Genomic DNA, 12,609 nt, shown 5'->3' with positions numbered 1-12,609 from the left:
TCTACACTATGATTGCTCGTTCTATTGCTTCCATGTTAACCGGCGTATAGTATGGATATAAATAAAGTATCTTGAATAGGGCTCCCGGTAAATGGCAAAAGAATCTATCAGTCTGCTGCCTAATTATTCGATTTTTTGAGTTCCATACTTCATAGCGCAGGACCCGTATTTTATATTACAACATGAACAGGACAATGTATACAATACTAAATAATATATAATCACTTTGGTTTCATGTATTCTAGATCTACCATGCGTTCATGTATACATTAAATAAAACTAAATCAAGTCCGACAACAAAACCGACCCACTTATATTTCTAAGTATATGGAAGTAACAGTTTATCTACGTTTCTCTTTTTCGTCAAACGCTGACCGAGTCCTGCTGATTAAGCTACACAGTATACATAATTATATATGGCCTTAGTTTTATTACAGGTATTGCTATAATTATGAAGTGTCAAGATCTATTATGGTTGTCCCATTTTCACTTTTTATTAGAAACGCTGCTAAAAATAAGTAATTGGCAATATAAGGAAGAAAATCTAATCTGAAACCATGGACATATTGTTTCTATATGGTCTAGAAATAACGTCACAATGCCGCCAGGGCTTCCTAGGCTTGCAGGTCATTCTATTAGTTCTGACCGCGTTAAAGGGTTTCAAACGGCCATACCGAACCAAATCTACGCAGTGTCTTAATCATTTTTCATCTTTATTAATCTTCAAACAAAAAGCAGAGTACACAGTTTTAAGATGAATCAGAGTTTTTGTTAAGGCAACTTAACGATGACAGGAATTGCGCCATATTCAAATGAACTCTACATACTTTTTCCTTGCCCTGAACTCCCACTGCTGCTGCTCTCTCTACGGGAACTGCACAGCTGGTCGTACAGGATAGTGGTTCCTTCATGGCGCTCCGAACGACAAAAATACATATTACATTATTATCTACTTTTCAATATTTCCAAGCTGTCAGATCATCACAAATGCCGAAAGCATTGGATAAAGTAAAGCTACATTCTAATCGATCAGACTAACACATGGACCCATATCGTCAGTCGCTATAAGAAGACTGTTAAGGTATTCTATTACAAGCAACAAGGCATAGTCATCAAACGACCCATATATAGAATTAGTAGTAGGACGAATTCTGCTTTTTTTGTAAACTTTTATCAAATACAAGGTCATCCTTATTATAGGAATTTACATGCTGGTTCGATTACAGTGGCATAAAAGCTCTTCACAAATAATTTGCCGTGGAGTCAGCTTGCCACCCGTCATGAATACAAACTGTCGCGCGTCAAAAGCGGCCGCTTTTGAGGCACTTGTGGATACAAAACTACTTTCTTTCATTTTAAAGATGTTGTTAAAGGAGCTTCCTTATATTGCATCTGTATTTCATCTCCTTAGTTGAGAGCTGCAATCTTTGCAACTCAATAGGACTCAAGCGGGATGCCACATTTCCGACCACCCATTTTAGAAGACGGTTATATAAGCACTTAGCAAGCTTTTCATATTTCTAAAATCAAATGGAAACCATACTTGTGAGCAATAGAACTATTCAGAAATAAGTAGAGTCTTAATAATAATAGAGTCTTATAATTTGTGAATGACTTAAGAAAAATAGATATCTCACGAATGATGAAACTTTATAGTCATAATTTACGTTCACCAGGGGAAACACTCGAGGCCGATCTACCAAATCGGTAGGCTGATGCGTTAGTACCAAGAGCAGGTATGGCCGCATAATCTTCACCATTTTTTTCAATTAACTATACCAAGCGCTAATGAAAATGTAACTAGCGACTTACTAATAATGAAAAAGCAAGAGATGATTCCTTCTAAGTAGTGCCGAGTTAGACATTCCCGTGACGGTGGTGCCTTTGTTTACAAAAATTGAGCACAAATTGTAGTCTACATTTTGTTTTGTGTCGGCACCCGGCCGTTTATAGCAGTTCAACGCTAGTACCATACGTTTCTATCTTAAATTTTTGTATAGAGTGATAGCTGTCGTATCTGCAAAACACCATCGTGATATGTAGAATAATTACCACCACTATTAGGGCTATCTAGCGTTGGAAACTTTTTAAGCCGCCAAAACGTGATTGTGTTTTTAATAAATACGAGGACAAGAAATTCTGTTTCAAATTTAGCCTCATGCCCGAATTTTCCCACAAGTATTCTTCTGTAACACTCATCTATCTAAACGTACAATTTAACAGACGTGATAAACAAGGCGGTACGAATGGAGCTATTGGTGTGAAAAAATTTGCACAACAGCATAATGTACAGGACTTGATGGATAATGTCTTCGTGACGTGACATTAGAGACGAAGAAGGGGGCGGCAATTATGAGCCGTAACAGATATAGACGAGTATCTCATTTCTTGTATTTGACAATACTCATTATGAATGTTATTCAAGTCCTGGTTATTCCTCATAGCACCTTAGCTCTAAGCTAAACTCATCGCAGCGCACCAACAGCACGAAGGTATAAACACTCAACCGATGTTTGTACTGCAAGGGAGAAAAAAACAATTGACGACACTAAGACAGTAAAACGGCAGAAATCTTGCAAAGTCTCTTGAGTGCTTATTTATATATAGAGGCTGAGAAATCGTAAGCATATTTTGTACTCACTTCGTCAAGGATAAAGATCTGATGTATAATTAAGATAAAAAATGTTTTGCCTGAACAAACATTTTCAGATCATTTTGCTGTTTGGGAGTTGTCCCTCTAAATTTAAACTACGTTTGAAGAAGCGTTTTTTGAGCTTTATACTTGTCTGATGAGCACGTATTTATACCCTTTGTTTTTTCTGGTTTATACTGCAGGAAGGGGACCGCGTTTGTCTAGGGACATTCTGCGACATAATGCGCTGCGAGGTTGTGGAGCGGCAGCTATCGGAGGGGCCTAATTCACGTGGCCTCCCGGAAAACAACCCTGAATTCCCAGATGAATTTAAGGCCGCTCGAGAGGCCTGTGATCCACAGGCAATGGCGACACTAGAAAGTCGTTGTAAACTCGTAATGCAACAATGTACCATCGGCCTCTTGAATGTTCTCTCTGTCAAAGAATATAAAGACATTGAAGGTTAGTTCGAGAGCTGAAGTAAAGATCACTGTAAAGTCCACAAGTACATCCTTACTAGTCTGACCCACAATTAGGATACAGAAATTATTTCCTTAAAGATAGTTTGAAATCGACTGTGTGAAGAATCCTATTTAAAGGAGAAATGTTCGCGCTTCCAAATGACATGGAATCAATTTGAGTGCCTCATATATCATTTAGGGACTTTCCATATGGGAACGGCGGGAACGAATGAAAGCGCTGTCTCATAATTTATGATAGGTATAGTTTCGTATCGAAGTAGTACGTACCTTTGCCGAGCTGTTGTTATGGGAAGCTCGGGCATCGCTTTCCACATAATCCATTCGAATTCATTTGATACAACAGGGGAACTATATAGAAATATCTGCGCGTATCTCCGGTGTGAACGATACTGGGAGGTAGGGCCTCCTGAAACGCGAACTGTATCTCCTTTGGTGGCGTCAGCTATTGGATTTGTATTTGCGACCGTCTTCTTCTTATGCTATTACGTCGTGCGGGTTGTCTCAGAGTAAGTATCCGGCAGACACTTTTTCTTCCTTCTTTTTTCTCAGCCAAAGTATATATAAGAACCAAAGAGAGTTTTGTCATATTAAACTAAATAGAGGTAGAACGGCTTACTCAGTTCATCCACGCTTGCATCAACTTTTCACACTCCATAATTAGTCCTCTAAGTCATTATTGCATTGTCGTTACAGTTATACCCCCCTCCCTGAAGAAGCATTGCCACAAGAACTGTCTAACGGGACCACATTTCGGAGGGTGAGTTCGAGTTTAACCATCACGCGCCAGCATTCGGCTCCCCTCATTGGTAATGTCAATTACCATAAGCGGTATACTGCTGGACGTCATCACCAGCAGACAACATACGAGCAAAGGTGAAGAAATAGGCAAACAATCTTCAATCCACTGTTTTGAGGTTGACACAAGGAACGATATATAGAGGTCGTGCTTGTTCTATACAATGTAATTGCAAACGAGTAGAGTGTAACAGTAACGAACTGGAAATATTGAGAATACGCTCAAAAAATATTCCTATAAATTTAGAAACGAATTTTCATACTTCATATCCCAATACGTATTAAGTGTCTATAGTTAAATTTTGAGAATTTGTTGTATTCTGAATAGGGGATCAGTGTTGCCTCCAGAAGTTCCCCTACGACATCATTATTCGCACATGCATGGACGTGGGCACGGATACGATCGCAGAGATCATCAAGAGCAGCAACACCCTACGATTCGTCAGTTGGCTCAAGGTCACGAGATTCGCCAAGGTCAGACGTATCAAGGACGGCAAGGATCGGAAATACATACAAATAATAACAACAAGCACCCCTCACAGCAGACGGGGCAGTACTGCTCATCGGCGCCGTTATCCGTGAACCAGAGTTCACGTTTTCCGAATAAAAGATCACCGTTACCCATTAAAGATATTCCTAAAGAATTTCCTTCACCCGTCTACCACCAGCCGATCAAGGAATACCGAGCTCTTCAGATGTCACCTGTACGTATGAAATCTCAGGTAGCTGCTTTGCTCGTTGTTGAAATTATCTATTCTCATATGAAGTTCATGATATATTAGGTTGAAAAAAGGTTCCCATTAAAGCAGACAAATAGCCCTAGCGTTGAATCCTCTGCTCGTATCTGGCTGAAACTTCTCATCGTCCGACCGTCGGGCGCGTGCACTGTTGGTTTCATTGAACGTTATCGTTAAAGTGGGTCGTTGCGTTCAGTCGTAGAACTCGCCAAAACCCACATCAGACATAGGCTTCCTTACTATTTTCGTGCTATCGAGGTAAAAGTCGATTGCGCACGTGCGGTAAGCGTTACCGCTTGCCAGTTTTGGCCTAGTTGCTTCATAACCGGAGATTTCTATCTGAGCGACAAATTGCGCTCTAAATTACCAGAAGAAAATAGGCTTGCACGAACCCAGTGAAAACTGTATGACTGTATGACAATTTGCGTTTAGTTGAGCGCATGACAGAAAAGAAAGTTATTTCCCGGCGGTAAAAGATAAATAAATAAAAATAAAAAAAAGAAAAAAAATAAATAAACCCCTAAAAGCAAACAGAATGGTTATCCCTCCGCAGTTCTATGCCACGAGAAAATCTTTGTGGTCAGTGCTACACCTATATATATATATATATATATATATATATGTTTAGATGAGAAGAGTGTGTTTTATTACGAGCTACCCAAATTTCAAGGAGGAACTACAGATCGTTACGCAATTCGGCTTGTCTACCGCAGTCGTAGAACTTACAGGGAGAGCCTCGAATTGGCGGAATTTCACAGAATGAGATTGCTCTATGACAACTAGGCACCGTATAGTGTTTCGATTATCCAGTGGACGCCGACGAATCTCCAATGGAAAACTCCGCTCTAGCGGGTGTACCGCCTAGATCTAATTATTACTTGTTTTGGTCATACATCACAGCCAAGAAAGCAAATCCTTAAGAACAACGGCCGGAGTCCGCAAGTGGGTCGACGAATGCATAGCCTCTCGTTTTTGCTTCACGGATTGCATCGGCGATCAGAAAGATGGGCGAAAATCGCAGGGGGCCAAGAACACTGCTTAGACCAAGATGTGTTCAGTTGTTTGCAGGCTACAATAGATGAGAATCTTTTCACCTAACGTAATAACATTGGCATGTGCAAGTATTACCACTAATCACCGTAAGTGAATCTTTTCGATTAATCAGAATAGTTTACATATGTGCTCGTACATGCCGATACTGTTTGAGCGTATCTGAAAGCCATTCACTCGGAACTGTATTATATATATATATATATAGAGGGGCGATATTTGGGCGAGCTATTTGTTGTAACGGTCGTGCGTTAATCTGCTATCCATCGTACTGAAAGAAGCCAGCTTTTTAAAAACAAGAGCATAAACTCATGGCAATGGCATCCGGTTTGTCTTGGAAGAATGAGCGAAGATTAACCATTGCCGAAATGATTTGCGCCAGATAGTAAGGATTTTTTAGGTTTAATTATTCTACGGAACTCCAGCGTGTAATCATTGCTTACTTGAAAAGTCTGTTTTTCATTCCATACAACTTTGTACCTTATTATTGAGGTGAATTGCTTTGCAGTAACAAAATGGTCCTATACTTTTAGACGCCACAATAGATACTTGGCGGCAAACATAGACATACATAAATGATCAATTTCGAAGACATAACTCAGTCTTTTCAGCATTTCGTTTTCCGAATACCCCCGTGAAGGACTGATCATCCATCCCTATCTAACTTAACGCACTGTACGACAATGGTAGCTTATTCTGAGAGACCTGCCGTATAAATTACAGTTGCACAAGGAGGGATCTTTGGGACGGCGACCCTTGGATTACGACAGAGATGAAACCGAGGAACAGATGCTTTACTACTCGCTTGACCAGCACCAACAGGAGGGTCCGCAATATCACTCAATGAATCAAGGCCAAGTTCTCTCTCATCCTTTCTACGCGACGCACCACAACATTAAGGCATCTCCGAGCCCGCCTTCTACGCAATCCCCCTTTCTGGCGGGCCAGGCAAACGCTACTTCTTATTACGATCTCGGTGAATCCATGACGAATCAACAAGGCTCGAGGCTGCACCAGGAAATTCAACCAACTGTCGCTGTTACCGCAGTCGCAGGTCGCCAAACTGCCAGCCGAAGCCATCAAATGCATCAGCAGCCTGTGCATCATGTCCACCAGCTCACCTGCCAAAGTTAAGGCGTTTACGACCGGTAATTCGATTGTTAAGCCGGCTCCGCCTGTAGGCCCTCTATAGCTGGACGGCCGGGCGAAAGGCAAAAAGGGAATATAACGATATTTAGTTGAAACAACACGGTCAGCTATAGAGAGCTCACAGGGGTCGGCGTTGCGCGCACCACATCCACACACATTGTACATACAAATGGTTCATATTGATATTTGAATATTTGGAATATCCTGGCCATGTAAGTTTTTGGAGAACATCAAAGTTCCCGCAACATTGTCATTGTTCCCGATCTTTTCCAGACGCAGAAAGCGAAGTGAAGTGGAAGGTGACAAAGATACTGCATCATAATGATGCACAACTATAGCAGTTAGAGTCAGATGACCGCCGAGAAGTCCGTCCTAGACGGGGTACTAGGCAGCCGCTCGCAGAGTGAGAAACAAATGCCGACCTTTATTAAAATTCGGCAATAACTAAACAGAAGACAATGACGGCGATGAGGATCGTCGGCTAGGTCGACGTTATCACGGCAATCTAAGACCCGCGAAAAACTCTGGACACAAAAAAGCTTAGAGAATATTTTCAAAACGGTACGTTGTGTTTAGTCAAGTGAAAGTAATCTGTTATACTGTTGATGGTGTGATATTCACAAAGATTGTGATAATAATGAAAATAGGAACGGTGAATTGAAAAACCTAAAAGGAAAGATGTTCGAGACTGAACCGATGAAAACAGAGGGCATCGAGAGACGTCGTGTTACATCAATGGGGAATGTTTTAGGTGGTGCCGAAATGTCAAATTAGGAATTGTGTAGGTGTATTGAACCATCGTGGGCGCTAGAATGGCTCGAACAGAAGGAACGGACGAACGAATGGTAATGTTTACACGGCGTTGTAAAAAAATACAGAATTTGTGCTGAATCGGTGACCATGTCATGCCGTATAGATTGATGATGGTATCTAATGTTTATGATTGAGAACATTGATTGACTCACCGACCGATTAGCATTTGACGCTTTTACTGCTCACTTGGTTGTTGTGACCGGGATGTGTTCCGTGGGTGCCGGTCCGGGCTCTCCCCTCTGACTCGACTCAAGGATACCGCCTGACACAATGGAGTTGGATAAATAAATAAACCGAGGCGACGATGACCGCATCGTGTGGTCATATCACACGACTTGTTCCACAAGCCACACCCGCTACTAATACAACTTTGTTATTGTGACGAAGACGACCATTGATAGTGACTGTACTACTACCATTTCCAGTAGTGCTCTGAATATCCCGAAATGCCTAGTACTGAGAATATTAAAACGCTACCGTCACGTCACGTCACGTCACGCTACCTCACAGTGGACCTCAATCGACGGTACCGCTATCTGGACCAACACGGACACTTCAACTGGCATGAAAAAATCACATTTTTTTGATGGAATCCCTATCACCACGAAAATTAGGACAACTAGATGCAAACGTGTGGGAAAACTGAGTTTGTCACATGAACCGATAAGACAAATACATGCACATCTTGCTTGTTAACTATGCCCAGACAATGTTTCTCACACCACCACCACCACCACCACGCACAGGCCATCACCGTAAATGATTTTTACGTTCAGCTGAGCCACGTATTCACCGATCTCTGAAGCAAAATGTTCATCGTCGGGAAAAGTTTTACAATTGAAAGTAACAGTTCAGCAAAAGTATGATAATATGTAAATAGTGAAATTATATACCGTGTAAGATACGTAATAAATCATAACTGAATTACTTAAGCGTTGCTAGAAGAACAAGATATGACTTAATAATGATAGGTATTAAAAGATGTCACAGTAATAAGCAGAATTCTCGACGTTGAAAAGTGCAGTTGTGACCAGTTTCGATAAGATACCATATTTTCACACACAGACACACACAAATGTACACTCATTTCGCCATTTCGTTCGTTTTATCCGTATACCATTGTTTCTGCCGTAATCTACGAGAACTGCTCTATTGTAGTCTAGTGATAGTATTTTTATTATGAACTAAATTGAGATATTTCTGTAGGATTGTTTTGCCTCTTTCTTCACCTGGAAAAGAGACCAGGAAGATAAAAGCAATTTTGAGCAGATGCATAATCAAACCACGCGGCGACAACGATGACGATAACAACCCTCAGCATAACATGATCGATGCAAGCAATGCTTGTCATCGTACGAAACAGCCTTTTAAGTTACTGCGAAGTTAGCTATAATCCCGCAACCGTACAATGATAATAATTAAGATAGCAGAAGAACGTGAAAGAAGCAAACAATAGCAATCTTAATTTGAATTGAGTTAATGTGATCATAATGGGTAGTGATTCCTTCACATCGATCTTGCTCGCTGTTTCATTAGCTGGCTTGACTACATTCAGTTATAGATCCGAGTGCCTATTCACTGATTTATCAAGTACGTTACGTGATGGACGCGTCTCCGTACACGGGATTCGAATACTTTTTCTGTACCTACCGATTGCTAGTACTATTTAACAAAAGACTCAGCCAATTACAGGCTTCCTACGAGCGGCACGGTCGCGACTTCAGACGCCGACGACTAAATCTTCGGCGTGATGGGGTCGTGTTGTTAAGCGTAGACACCTCACCCCGTACAGTGTGAAGAACCCAACGAACAACTGACCACATAAATGTAAGCCAGACAAAGAAAACGGTCGGAAAACGTTGATATTTTTGTCCTGATCAACCCATAATAATAATAGTAATAACAATCATGACTGCTTAATGCCGATAATGTCTGTTGAAACTTATAGCCACTGAAAATCAATCGAGAATCGAAATATTAAATCAGACAGAGGACTTGGAGGTGCTGTTAATTGCTGATAGCGTTTATCTCAAAAGTCCTTCGCTTCAAACCCTGATCGCAGGCGTCCGCTCTGCTTCGCTCCTATCAAGCTATTAGACCGGAGCCCAGTTCTGAGTCTTGCGCCAGGCCGCTTTAAAGTTGACAGGAGAAATCAACGGAAGGCTAATGCCGTCTATCGTTGACTTTCATATTTTTTGCTCATTTTTATGATCAATATGTATGTCTAGAAATCGAACAGCAGAACAAAAAAAAACACATCTGATCACCTCACTGTTGTTTACGACAGCGTATAGAGAAATTTCAAATACTAGGTTCCAAGTATTCGTCATATCACCAACTACAGTTTAGTTAGCGATAATCTTAATATTTTCAGCGCTAAATCCGGCCGCTCCTACGCGTAAAGGGGGCATAGAATGATTTTGATTTCGTCTATGCAGACGGTGCGGCGATGTTTATATAGTTGCTTGCGTAACCGAATGAAAGCGCAGACGGTTATTTGGATACGAGACGACGCTGATTTCTGTTTAATGATCCTTTCTTACACTGATTTACACCTAGCAGGTGTTATAAACGAGCCATTTATTCAGTAAAATTTAGTATGATCAATAATTGGCAATTTCTTGCCCACCCGTGTATTTTTACGGTTATATTATGAAACATGATTATATACTTGTCTGCATGCAATCACTGGTCTAACAGAGTTGTCGTTAACGCAAAGCATAAGCTGTCAGCGCGTTCTTTTACAAATACTGTCGCTTGGCTTTTAGGGAAGTGAGGTGTGTAGATGACTGCCCCTTCCATTTTCTTGGTGTGAAGATATGCTCGTGAAAGACATAGTTGAAAGCGAATCTTCAAAGTTACAGAAGTTGACAAATCTGCTGACTGCTTAATCCTAGCCTCCGAGTGTGCTATAGGGAAGCGTTTAACTAACAATGTGGATTTGTTTCCGGTAATTCTAGTGCTACAGTGGTCTGCCTGCTAGCATCACACTTGCCTCCGTAGTTGTCGAAACCGCTGATAGACATGCAATAACTGTATGTGCATACTGAAGACAATTCATTAGGCCAATAGACAGCCGAAAAACGAACGATAATTCGAACGGAAAGATATCTAAAATTTACATTTACACAGGGATAATTTTCTCATTTTTACTAAAAAATCACCATACCACTTCGACTGAGCGCGAGCAGAAGACGCTTGTTTCGCTAATACACTTTTACAGAAGCAAGTTTAAGTATTGCACGCATCAATCGTTGTGCAGTACGACGACTGATAGTTTTTACTAAAACATGCAAATGATTACCTGAAGTTCTCCTCCCAGTCCTCTACCTCCCAACGACAAATCGTTTGTAACAGCACGTCACAGGGCACCTCTGTCTAACGGATAGTTACTACCGATATAACGATGATAATCGTGATGATTCGATAACCGACCTGAATTTTTCTACGTAAGCAAGCATCGAACAATAGAACCGTTTAGCCAGCTATCTCTCTGTAAAAGGCTTCCTGGTTCCAGAATCGATACTATTGGCTCGTGTGAAAATTATCTAAAACAACCCACACAAAATATATACCTGTAACAACAACCAACTTCGACTAAAATAATTAGAGATAATAACATAGTATACAAACGGTACGCGATCATAAAAGTGATTGTAAGATATTATTGCTGGTTAGAGCAACGACGTATTGCAGTTAAGAGTTGACTAAAGCTAAGAATGAACCGTCAATGACGTAATAGCATCCAGCGATCACATCTGTCGATAAAGAACACTCACAAATACTAGAAGAGTATAAAAAAGAAGATCATACCGCCGAATGAACAACCGCTATTCAACAAAATGTCAATTATGATACAAAGCAGCAATCTGATGATAAAATATTATTATACTATTACCTATGTGTAACGATCAAATAAGCAGCAATGGTGATGCCTTGAGGTCTCTAGCTAATCTCATCATTTTCCCATTCTTCAAAACGTATCTTCAACAATTTTCTTTACCCTGTGGTGAACATGGACGCGAATGATTCAAATGTGTTTTGTTCTAATTTGAGTGTTCGAGGTGAGACTATGCATTATCGCCATATCTAAGAATCCTCTGAACTCTTCAGTTTGCCATGATATGACACTTAGTAGTGTAGATACAGACACAGATTCAGTCACAAGCTTAAATAAGAAGCATCGCATGATTATACACCTGCCGATACAGATCACTTGTATAAATATTCCTTCTTATGGGACTATCTGCCCCCTGATCTCGATATTGGCATGATAAGCTATCCAATACCCCTGTCTAGCTCAAGCTGAGAGATTTCTGTGACAAAACTTGTACAATATCGTATTTGTATTGGGGTCTTGCCACTGATCCCGTGTTGCGTGTTCAGTAATTGCATGTCAGTTACTCAGCGGCCTACATTGTCCTGGTTAGGTTACAGTTAATTCATTGCCAAGCTTCGACTACAGAACAAATACGATTTCGGGTTGCCCACGCTTTCCCTGTGTACGCGGCGACGAGAACGAATCTAAACGCCGACGAAGCTTCGAACAAACTACTTAGAACGAATGAAAGGAAACAGGAAGTACAGATACGAAAAATGAAGGCGGAACCCCGACAAATATACGAGATCTTTAACCCATTATGCGGCTCCGAGCTGAATTACGGCTGAGAAAAATAAAACAGCAACAAGATTAGAGTTACGTTCTCGCCAACGACACACAATAGACCAGACGAGAATTACAACAACAGAAGCAACAAATACATAAACTGACAACAATAACGAGAAAACAATGAAAGAATGAGATAAACCGAAACTACCAGAACTGCGACAACAACATCACCATAGGTATGGATACAAATGAACAATATTATGAATATGGTTGATTCTTCTTCTACCTATTCTTTCACGTAATGTAAACATAAGTAGGTAAATAAAACCCTTTAGCTATAAA

The 12,609-nt window shown here is 40.7% G+C and overlaps 1 protein-coding gene across 3 annotated transcripts in view; it reads left to right on the top strand.

The window, feature by feature from the left end:
- The window catches only part of LOC111250018 (uncharacterized), a 28,500-nt gene extending 15,891 nt beyond the window's left edge, over positions 1-12,609 (top strand). For 2 of the 3 annotated variants that reach the window (XM_086978350.1, XM_086978349.1), the window contains 5 exons: positions 2,836-3,094; positions 3,458-3,620; positions 3,808-3,987; positions 4,238-4,631; positions 6,420-12,609. In XM_086978350.1, the coding sequence (XP_086834476.1) occupies positions 2,836-3,094; positions 3,458-3,620; positions 3,808-3,987; positions 4,238-4,631; positions 6,420-6,830 (1,407 nt within the window). In that variant the 3' untranslated portion in view covers positions 6,831-12,609. The remainder of the gene's footprint in view (positions 1-2,835; positions 3,095-3,457; positions 3,621-3,807; positions 3,988-4,237; positions 4,632-6,419) is intronic. The other variant, XM_022804608.2, reaches the window with a different exon arrangement.

Source organism: Varroa destructor, unplaced genomic scaffold (genome assembly GCF_002443255.2).
Source record: "Varroa destructor unplaced genomic scaffold, Vdes_3.0 BEIS01000001.1, whole genome shotgun sequence".
Lineage (NCBI taxonomy): Eukaryota > Metazoa > Arthropoda > Arachnida > Mesostigmata > Varroidae > Varroa > Varroa destructor.
Note: the sequence above shows the minus strand (reverse complement) of the source record. Positions and strands in the feature narration are given on the sequence as shown.